Source organism: Peromyscus leucopus, chromosome 9 (assembly GCF_004664715.2).
Source record: "Peromyscus leucopus breed LL Stock chromosome 9, UCI_PerLeu_2.1, whole genome shotgun sequence".
NCBI classification, from domain to species: domain Eukaryota; kingdom Metazoa; phylum Chordata; class Mammalia; order Rodentia; family Cricetidae; genus Peromyscus; species Peromyscus leucopus.
Window position 1 is genome coordinate 45018684 of NC_051070.1, and position 11841 is coordinate 45030524.

The 11841-nt window shown below is 43.0% G+C and overlaps 1 protein-coding gene across 1 annotated transcript in view; it reads left to right on the plus strand.

The window, feature by feature from the left end:
* Window positions 1-3203, plus strand: part of Tnfsf11 (TNF superfamily member 11) — a 31159-nt gene extending 27956 nt beyond the window's left edge. Inside the window, exon 5 of the mRNA XM_028879179.2 lies at window positions 1662-3203. Coding sequence (XP_028735012.1) covers window positions 1662-2083 — 422 coding nt within the window. The 3' untranslated portion in view covers window positions 2084-3203. The remainder of the gene's footprint in view (window positions 1-1661) is intronic.
* Window positions 3204-11841: the final 8638 nt, after the last annotated feature.

Sequence of the window (11841 nt, forward strand, 5' to 3'; positions counted from 1 at the left end):
AGGCTACTATGGGAAGGTAGATAGTGTAGGTGATATTATTGTTATTGTTATTATTTATACAAAGATCTCCTTGGATCCACCAAACCAGAGAGTTGTCAACTTTCATGACATAGAATCTAGTTCCTGGGGTGGTGGCTTCAGTGTTAGTCCCTGTGCTTATTTCTTTTATTCTTAAAAAGTTATTTATGTATATTTTTGTATACCATAATGTTGAAATCATAAGGACATTTTTATTAAAGTATATCATATATTTTTTACATTATTCACTTGCCATCACACTCAATCCCAAATAGCACCCCTTCTATTTGCATGGTTGATGTGTGTGTGTGTGTGTGTGTGTGTGTGTGTGTGTTCTAGCTTCCACACGTGAGCAAGAACTTGCAATACTTGTCTTTTCTGGGTCTCTCTGACTAATTCCCGTCATTTACCATCTCAGTACTAGCCAGTTGTAGGCAGCATGGCACCTAACAGGTTTTTTTTATGCTGCAGAAACAAGTTGTTCCCTGATCCCGTAGTCTGAGACCAGCTGTGCCTTGTCTTCCTGACTCCAGAGAGACAGCACTGTTAGTTTGGTATAACTCATTACAAAATCCTTGGAGGAAAGATGTTTTCTTGGACCTTTCCATGCTTCTGTAAACTCCAACCCTCTGAGTTATCACTTTTTCCAGTAGAACAATCAGTATCCACATAAGTACACGTATTGAGCAATTTGATTTATTATAGAGGTATCCCCAATTTTTAAAGAGCCTGTAATATACATCAAAGACCTGGACTATGAAAAACGTTGGGCAAATGATAGATTTACAGTGTTCTTTAAAACTTGGACTTCTCCAGAAATGAAAGCATAGAGGTCTCTTGTCACCTCATTTTATGGACCAGAGGGGGTTATAGGAGAACTTGGAACTGGGGAGTGATATTACAATATTAGATGTGAGTGATTGCATGACGTCGAGGAGCTAGGATTTATTTATTCATTCATTCATTGATTTCTTGAGCTTCCCTGGGGATAGACACTCAACTATGTGACTCTGGCTAAGGTGGGGGTGATAGCTGGTGATTCAGATAGAATTGACCTTCCCCCAGCTTCTGTGACCCAGACTCTCACATCCTTCTACATACCCCTGTCCATGAACAGAGGGTAAGCTATGTGACAGATGAAGTGCTCTTCCTGTACAAGCTGATTTCTTTCTTGTCTGAACTGACTCTGGCTAAGTCTCCTCTTCAACCTGGCGTGAACTGCTCTTAATCTTTTCCCTTCTATGTTTCTGGCAGGGTAGCCCCTTCATGGAGTCAGGTTTGATCCCTCTGTGTGGAAATAACTTGTTCCCTCTCTCTCGAATCCGCATCACAATTGTATGCACTTCCTCCTCCACTCTTTGTTTCTTTTCTGGACCAGTTGCATTATCGCTTATATTCAATAGCCTCCTTGAGGGCAGGAATGGAGGACTTTTGCTTTTGTGCCCCCGGTGGTCAGGATAGAAAGCACCAAGTCCCGTTGAATGCACCCATCCCCATACAGAAACTGCGCGTCAAGGTAAGTTATTATGATGGAATAAGGACTATGATGTTGGCATATAATACCACCCACCAGCACATGGAAATAATGAAGAGTTTTCTCATATGAGAAGTGGATTCTAAATCTGTTCCTCTGTCCTCTGTAGGTTCCCATAAAGTCACTTTGTCCTCTTGGTACCATGATCGAGGCTGGGCCAAAATCTCCAACATGACTTTAAGCAACGGAAAACTAAGGGTTAACCAAGATGGCTTCTATTACCTGTATGCCAACATTTGCTTTCGGCACCATGAGACATCGGGAGATCTAGCAACAGAGTATCTTCAGCTGATGGTGTACGTTGTTAAAACCAGCATCAAAATCCCAAGTTCTCATAACCTGATGAAAGGAGGAAGCACCAAATACTGGTCAGGGAATTCTGAATTCCACTTTTATTCCATAAATGTCGGAGGGTTTTTTAAGCTCCGAGCTGGTGAAGAAATCAGTGTTCAGGTGTCTAACCCCTCCCTGCTGGATCCAGATCAAGATGCGACCTACTTCGGGGCTTTCAAAGTTCAAGACATAGACTGAAACTCGTTTTGTGGAGCATTAGCATGCATATCCTAGATGTTTGGAAGCATTTCCATTAAAAAATGGAAGATGTACATAGGTGTGTAAGACTACTAAGAGGCATGGCCCACATTGTACAAAATTTACGGTCTTCTCTCTTGACCCCCGGTGTAGGTCATGCATGTGTAAAATCAATAGGAGAGGTTAGACTCCTGGCGATTACACAATGGTTGTAAAATTTTGTAATGAAATCCTAGAATTCAATCAGACTGGAAGAAGTATGGGGATGCTTATGAAAAATGGAAGGGGTCATAGTCTCTGGGTCTAACTCCTGGCCATGTGCCATTAAGAACCTCAAAATTAAGAGGGTGCCATTTCATTGCAGACAGATGATAGTTTGAAGGGTTAAGGGTTAAGTTCTTTTGAATTGCTACATCATGCTGGAACCTGCAAATAAGTACTTTTTTTTTCTAATGAGGAGAGAAACTGTGTGTATTTTTATATAATATCTAAAGTTATATTTCAGGTGTAATGTTTTCTGTGCAAAATATTGTAAATTATATTTGTGCTATAGTATTTGATTCAAAAATATTTAAAAATGTCTCACTGTTGACATATTTAATGTTTTAAATGTACAGATGTATTTAACTGGTGCACTTTGTAATTCCCCTGAGGGAACTTGTGGCTAAGGGGAAGGATACTGTTTCTGGCGACCACACCGTAGTTTATTTCTTCATTCTTTTTAATTTAATAGAGTTTTCAGACTTGTCAAGCCTATGCAAACAAAAGAAATTAAAATGGATACCTTGAATAATAAGCAGCATGTTGGTCACCAGGTGCCTTTCAAATTTCGAAGCTAATTGACTTTAGGAGCTGACATAGCCAAACAGGATACATAACAGGCTACTGAAAACTGTCGGGAGTATTTATGTAATTATTGAACAGGTGTCTTTTTCTACAAGAGCTACAAATTGTAAATTTTGTTTCTTTTTTTTTTTAAATAGAAAAAGTATTGTGGTTTATGAGCAAGAAACAATTCACTTTTTAATTTAGTGAAAGTTATTTTATTATACTGTACAATAAAAGCATTGTTTCTGAATGTTAATTTTTTGGTACAAAAATAAATTTATATGAAACCTGCCTACTCATTTCTTTTCTTCACTTTCATGTGTGTCTTGCTCTGTGACCCTGTTCTTTCCAATATGATAATACAGCTCCTATCTTTCTCCAAAGGTTACTGGGAGAAACGCAGATTTAATTAAAACCTAGGAACAGATTCAATTAAATTAATGAACCTTGGAATTTGAAAAATAATTTTCAAGGGATTTATATTCAAGGATGTAGGCAGAGAAAAAACAGGCTCCTCGCTTTAAAAAGAGAAGTTTGCTCTGCCTGTATCATGAGCGAAATGTGGTGCTTTGCCTTGGGGGAACATCAGGGCATGCTCTCCCCTACCAGAGTAAAGGGGGACTCACTTTGGCCTGGACACATTTCCTCATGGAAATCTATGTGGATGAGCTGTCTAAACCACACTGGTTACTCCTGAAGGACAGAGAAAAGAAAACAGCCAACTTGGGAAGGCACAGGAAGTCATTATTTGAGGCACTTGTCATTTGCAGATAAATGTTTTTTGATGATTGAGACAGCATAGAATGGGAGAAGGAATATCAGATGTTACCGAGAAGAAATCCTAAATTTTCAACAGCAGAGCTATAATGGTGGGACTCGATGGGGTTGGCCAAAATACACCTACTATTTTATGTCTGTCAGTAAATCTGAGTTTGAATCGTGCAAAGCATGACTTGGGTGTTGTGTATCCTGAGGGCTGCTGCTTGTCTTAAGGAAGAATTTCAATGAGCAGTCGCGTTCCTGCAGCTCCACAGACACAGAATCTCATCACAGTCTCATTAACTAGCCAGCTTATAGACTGGTCCAGCAGTTTCTACTTGTTCATTTCCTATTTTTTTTTTTTTTTAGCACCGATGATATGCTAAGGACAGTACCAGGCATTGACCGTAGTTGCTATGGCGGGTCTCCCAGCCCTGGGCTTCTATTCTAGTGGAGTTATCAGCTTATGTAGGGATGTGGGAAGAAGCATGTCCTGCTTGATCCAAATATTGAGAGTCACAGAAAGTCTAAAATGAAATATTGGATAGAAAGTGGAGCAAAAGCCTCCAATATGGACACAGAATGTCCACTATTAATTTTTACTTGGGGGTAGCATGTTAGCTACTTTCGAACTGTTGTGATAAATATATGAGAACACCTTAGGCCTGTGGTTCTAACTCTTCCTGATGCTGCCACCCTTTAACACGATTGCCCTTTTCCTTCTGCCTTGCCTTCTCATGCATCTTTTCCTCTATTTCCTCTCTCTGTGCTTTAATCCCCCCACCCCACCTCCACCTGCCGCTCTCCACCAGACTTACCCAGAGGACAGTCTGATGGAGGTAATTTCTCAGTTGCGGTTCCCTCTTCCCAGGTATGTCTAGGTTTGTGTTGAGTTGACATAAGCTAACCAGCACACTGGTGGTCCTTGGGGAATAAGGAGGCTGTTGTGTCCATTTGAGAAGAGACAAGAGGGTGTCCCCATCCTGCTACAACTGAGTAAATGGGAGGTGTGACCATACAGTGTCAGGAAACCTGTGTATATCGGATGGAGTAGATCTGAGCTGCTGGCTCACTCTACCTGCTGCATTTCAGTCCTGTGTACCTGCCAAATCTGGGGAAGGAGAGCATGCCAAGTCTCAAGTTATCTGTCTTCCTGAATCAATTTTTACAACCACACCAGGCCCATGCATCCAAGCCTCTTTCTAAAACACGACATGAAGTGATTCTTAGTGTGCTCGCTTTACCCAGGTTCTCTTGCTCTTTTATCTCATTCATTTACAATTAAAATTTTTTTTAAATTTTACGTGCATTGGTGTTTTGTCTGTATCATTGTCTGTGTACCATGCGTGTGCCTGGGGCCTTCAGAGGCCAGAAGAGATGCCCTGGAATTGGAGTTACAGACTATTGTGAGCTACCATGATGGTGGTGAGACTTGAACTCGGGTCCTCTGGAAGAGCAGTCAGTGTTCTTAACTGCCAAGCCATCTCTCCAGCCCCATCTCATTCATTTCTATTAGGCTGCCTTGAAGAGTTCCCAGGGGAGATAACCTCGATGACTTTGGCGGGAAGTTGGGAACTCTGGCCCATCCTTTCTGAGTGTTCTTACTGGATTGGATTGACATAGCAATACCACTATACTCTAGGCTTTGGGGACACAGAACTTCAACTCACTTTGTGATCTTACCTATGGCCTCAGGGTCACGGTGGGCACACCACATGTATATCCCCTTCAGTTTGTCTTTGTTAATTGATTCTTCTGCTTCTTTGCTATGAAATTGAAACATGTTCTCAGTAACTGCAGTTATAAATGCTAATGAGCTATTGACTCACATTATTATGATTTAGCCTCCTGTCACTTCTTATAATAAAAATGTGTACACATGTTATATTTCAGCTATAAAAGAAGTACCCTTTCGATTAATAATATGCTTATGACAATTCTCTCTTGTCTTTTTTAACTTTAAAGGTGTGTGTGTGTGTGTGTGTGTGTGTGTGTGTGTGTGTGAGAGAGAGAGAGAGAGAGAGAGAGAGAGAGAGAGAGAGAGAGAGAGAGAGAGAGAGAGAATGTGTGTCACATTTCTGCATGGGTCAAAAGAGGCCATCAGGTCCCCTGGAACTAGAGTTATGGGCCACTATGAGCAGCTTGACATGGGTGCAGGAACCAAATTCAGACCCTCTGCAAGGTCTTAACTGCTTATGACTTAACTGCTGAGCTACCGCTCCAGCCCCGCTTTTATTTTGGTAACTTGAAATTCTATATATATCTTAGTCACTTGCCCTCTTTTTTTTTTTTGTTGTTGTTGTTGTTGACAGTTTACTTTAGGGGCTCCGTACTATGGCATCTTAACCAGCACTCCAGCCACGTTGTTTCAGTTAGACACGGCCTGAGCCAGGAGGACTGGTGTCTGGGGACAGAAGACGGATGTCCCAGATCAAGCAGAGAGATCAAGCAGATGGCTCCTCAGCATCTTCTGGCTTTACCCAGACCTTCAGAGCATCAGATGGTGTCCACCCACGCTGGGGAAGACAGTCAAGACTCAGCTAATCGACTCCAGGGACTCCCTCACAGACACACCCAGAAACAGTGTTTTGTTGTCTGTCTGACATGCTCTAGTAGCCCAGTGGATTTGCCTCATAAGATTCACCATCATGCCACACTGGGGACACCCTGCCACCTATAAAATAGCTTAGAAGAGGTAGCTGCTTTGAGAAGCCCAAATGCACTTGATCAATGACAGTATCACTTCCCAACTTGATGGGATTACCATGGAAACGAATCTCTGATCATGCCTGTGAGAGAGGATCTAGACTAGCTTGGCTGAAGTAAGAATGCTAGCCTTGAATGTGGATAGTACCATTCCAGGGGCTGGGGTCCCCAAATGATTACAAAGGGAGCCAAGCACAAACATTCACCCTCTTTGCTTCCTGACTGGACAAGATGGCCAGCTTCCTCCTGCTCTTTCCCTGTGATTCTCCTATCATGATGGACTGTACTAATGCTGGGAGCCCAAACCCTTCCTTCCTGAGGATGCTTCAGTCAGATACTTTGCTCAGCAGTAAAGAAAGTAACCAACACACTGTGTGGCATCCCTCTCCTTAGCATCTCTCTCCTTCTTAATTCCTGTGCTTACGCTGCTACTAAAACTGTTTCTTAATCAACTCCAGTACTGCCTGTAAGAAAGTGAATTTAGGATAAAAATATCTCAATCCAAATAGGTGGTGAAAAAGAGAAAAGTTCCCAGACCACACTAGAGGAAACACAAATAACAAACACATTTTATTGATGAAGCCTAAATGAGGAATTAAGTCATGAAACAGAGTAGGAACTTCAATGAGTTTGTGTAAACTGCCATGGCTCAAAGAGACAGTCTGTATAATACAGGGTAAGAGAGATCCCCATCCCCAGCAAAGGACAACTACAGAAGCCAGTCTAGGACGCCCATTCTCTCTCTAGCTTACAAACACAGTCATGGTTTACCCCAAAGGCAAGTCCTGACTTGATGCCCAGGTCGGTAGTTACAGGAGTCATTAGGAGCATCCAACCATGGGGATGAGGTAGGACAGTAACTTGGGGGTGAGTTTCCATGTGAAGACAGGCTTGATGATGATACTTGGCAATGCCAGAAATCATCCAGACTCGAGTGGCTGCCCAGATGCCAGAGGACACCATGTGGAAAGAACTCGAGGTGCCTGTGAGCCCTGTTTAGATGTATAAACAACCTCCTTTGTGGGGTAGATTCCCAAAGCTTCCATGAAATCCTGTCCTAGAAACTATGAGAAGCTGTTGACCTCTGAATTAGCTTGGAATGGTGGCCATAACAAATTACCACAAACTCAGAACTGCAGAAATACAGGCTCTTTACTTCTGGAGTAGGAGCTGGCAAGGGCCACAGCCTTCCGGAGACTCAGGGCAAAGCCTTCACCTCTCTGGTTCCCAGGGGTTCAAGGAGTTCTTTATATCTTCTTAGTTCCAGTTTCTGCTCTGGCCCGTCCTCACACTTGCCCATACCTTTTCTTCTTCTGTTTCTCCTCTTCCTTTCACCCTCTTTGTTTAATTCTGTGTGTGGGGATGTTCATATCACAGCTGGAGTATGAAGGTCATAGGATAACTTCCGGGAGGTTTTTTCTTTTTTCACAGCAAGTAGCCTCCACCTGGTGAGACATCTTACCAGCCTCCTCTTTTCTTTCTTATAAAGGTACAAGACATTATTAGATTTAGGGTCTCAGGATGACCTCATTGTCACATATTTTTCTGCAATGGCCCTTTATCTAAGGAAGCCGGCATTTCCAGGATTTGGGACACAGAAGTGTCCTCTGGGGGGGTGTCACCATTCCACCTCCTGGACTCTCTAAGCCTCGCATGCATCTGATACTCTGTTGCCGGTCACTCTGCTCTCTTCCCTTTTAGGGCCTTCGTTTCCAGGAAGGGGCATGGCATGGCAAGACTACAATTACGAAAATAACAAGCAAAATACAGAGGGATACACTTACCTAAATCTGCAAATTTCTAAAAACGTAGAGACAAATCCCAGGGGATGTACATAAACACCAGCATGTTACTATTGGGGTATGGATATTTTTTTTTTCTTTTCAAAATTTCCCTATAGATGTTACAGTGCTATTGAAGTCAATAATAGAGAGCATTAAAACAGATCTTTTCAATAGAAGAAAGAGACTGCAGCTTTTGGAACAATCTAGGTTCTGAGCCGTGGGCCTGTGTGTTTTTGAAATGGAATACCCCAGGGGCTTGGGTAGAGCCCTGGAGAGCTGGAGTCTGAAGAAGCCCGCTTTTAACATAGGAAAAAGAGACTTCTCCCAACTGTGGCATCTGGCACCAGGCTCAGCCTTGGACTGGGATTACATTCAGGATTAAGGGCTAAAGATGCCTGTGGGAGTCATGCTCGGTCTCCATCACTCCCTCCATCTTCCCCGGTTCGAGTGAAGAGACTTGGAAGCGGGATGCCGTCAATGAAGGAGAACACGGTCCCAAATGCCTCACACGTCTGTTTAAGGAGCTCAGAGTTAATTTTTCAAAGATTGCTCAACAACTTGTTTTCTGCCATCAACAAGGGAGTAAGCAAGACAGAGACAGAGATAAATTAATTGAAATGTTTCCTTCACATGTAACCACTCAAATAAAGATGGTATCCCCATGGCCCGGCTGCTTAATCAGGTATGTGTCTTTGTAATGGATTGTTACCAGAAGCTCAAAGTTAAATTGTATTTTTTTTGGATGACATAATAGAGCTTATGGGGAAAGGCTTTCTTTTAAATAGAAATTGTTTCCTTATATCTAAGTTCCTGTATATGCCCTATATCTGCTCCGTTGTCTAACCACAAGACTGCCGTATCTGCAGAACATCTGCTGGTCTTGGCACAGAGTGAAGCTTACAGTCCGTCAACACTGTAAGAATTCAGATGTTCTATCAGCAAAATCTGATGAAAGGAAGTGTGCTCGTTAGGATTCTCTAAAGAAGCAGGCATGCTGATCAACTGGCAGGTAGATGTAAGTAGGGATTGTTTAAGGAAATCCCTTTATGTCAGTATGTAAGGTTGAGAAGCTGCATATCAGTATTTTAAACCTGGGGACCCTGGGATGCTGGTGGCACCACCCAGTTCAAATCCTGGGATCTCAGGATTGGAGGGGGGGGAAGGACGGGGCGGGGTGGACCAGAAGGTCCAGAGTTCTGATGTCAGAGGGCAGGGGAGATAGAATATACCCCAGCTGCAAAATAGAGCGATCAATTCTCCTTTGTTCTGTCCAGCTCACGACTGATTGGATGGTTCCCCCACTCCCATACTGAGAGTGGATACGCCTTCAATCCCCTTAGAAAATGCTCTTCCAGACACACTCGAAAATAATTCCTCATCAGTTGTCCAGATGTGCATTCCACTGTAGCTGACATCTATCTAAAAATGAAGCGTTACAGGGAGGGGGCAATGCAATGCATTTAGAAAGCCTGCCTTGTTAGGGTTTGCAATGAAATCCTGGGAATTCACTGTGTCTTGTGAATGTTTAGAGCTATTGTTCTTATTGTTGTTATTATTATTATTTTAGACAGGGTCTCACTGTGTAGTCTGGCTGGCCTAGAACTCTCTATGTAGACCAGGTTGGCCTCACACTTCTAGAGACCCACCTGCCTCTGCCTCCCGCGTGCTGGGATTAAAGGCTCATGCCACCACACTCAGCTTATTCATATCTTTTAAATTATAACAATGAGCCATCTTGTGACATGTCTTGTTTTTATAGGGGACTTGGAGAGTTTTGTGGTCATTGGAGTCCCTATAAGATTGACTCATTCAGTGTCCTGGCTCCACTGAATACAGATCCCGAGTTTTCTGGCGCTTGACTGGCTTATTTTATTTTAAACTCATATTTTGAAGTAGCCATTTAATATTTTGGAGAGGAGAGTGGTATGTATGAAAGGGCAGAGATGGGAGCTGGTGGTGGTAGTATTCTTTAAGCCTCAGTTTGGCTGACATGAACAGCTCAGATTTGGCTCAAACTTGTGTTCATTGGGAGCCGCCCCGAGAGATTAACAGCTGCTTTGTGTCACAGGAAAATACTGCAAAGGACTGGCACGTGTCTCCCTCTAACATGAAGGATTGCTGGGGGGAGAGCGGTTAAGGAGAAGCAGATGTACACTCACTGCCCTGATTTGCTACAAGCAGGCCATAGATGTGCTTAAAAAGACAAAAGCTGTCCCAGCCTTATTCCATGGAGAACAAAGGCTGATCAGCAAATGTGACTTTAGACCCACACTGGCCAGGAGAAGCCAAGGGAAGCATCTTCACTCACTAGCTTTAGCCTTTGTCTACTGCTCACTTGTCTTCCCTCAAGCTGCTGACAGACCCAAAGTCTCTTTTCTCCATCTTCTTCCTCCTCTGGAAATGTGCTATTTGTTGTTAAATAGCTGAGAGTGGATGCGCCTTCAATCCCCTTAGAAAAATGCTCTTCCAGACACACTCAAAAATAATTCCTATGTAAGCCGTGTAAGCTAAATTCAAAACTACCTTGTTGGAAACTACGTATTCAGTATATCTTCCACATGTCTATGAAATATACGCCAGCCAACCTCCATTTTTCTTTTGCTAGGCTGTTTTTCGTAGCAGAGATCCATTCTGTCAGTACCTGTGAGGGTTGCTAATTCTCCCAGAGTTCCTCTTGGGTGGCTGACTCTATGGGTATAAAAATGAGTTCGTAGTGTACACAGAGAACATTCCCTCCATTTCCATCTTCTTTCCAGCTCTTTCATGTCGGCTTTGTTAAGGAGTACTGTTGGCACCAATCTTTCAAAGGAAAATCCTTTCCTTATCACTGACAAGGTACTGTGTTGTCAAAAATACCAATAATCCAGTAAGAGACATTGTCTCGTACCTAAAAGACTCATCCCACCTATGTCAGCAGTTAAAGACTGTGGATTGAGCTGGGCAGTGGTGATGCACACCTTTAATCCCAGCACTAAGGAGCCAGAGTAGAACTCACAGAGTGAGTTCGAGGCCAGCTTGGTCTACAGAGCAAGTTCAAGGACAGCCAAGGCTACACAGAGAAACCCTGTCTAGGAAAACCCAAACCAAAACAAAATTTAAAAAAAGTAGATTGGGAGTATCAGGTGGCTGAAAGGGTTGAGTCTCTTTTGTGTACTGAGCATTACTTTCGGGCTGATCTCATACATAATCTCTTATAACTCCCATCACCGTTCTACCTAGTGACTGTCAGAATTCCTCCTTGCAGACTTAGAAACTAAAATGGAATCTGCAGTGTGTGTGTGTGTGTGTGTGTGTGTGTGTGTGTGTGTGTGTGTGTGTGAACAGAATGTAAACACGGGGTTTTCTCTGTATGCCTGCTGCTGCAGATAGGGGACTGATGTGGGTCCTACCTTAGATGTCCTCTCCCTTTCCCCTGAAGGCTTCCCCGTCCTTCAGTTCCCTGCTAGTCCCCCCCTCCCCTGACTTTATCACTGATTTTTCCTTCTGTGATCTTCTGCTGCTGTTTATGTTTTAATCATATTCATCTAAGGTGCCACTGATGATGTGTTTCCTCCTGCCTTCTGATTGTTTCCTGGGTCCCACCTTTCTTTTGATGAAGAACACAAGCTGCTTTGGTACAGGGAGGTCTGTTCTTCGTGTTTCTCTTACATTCCCACAGGCACTGAGTGCATAATAGGGCAA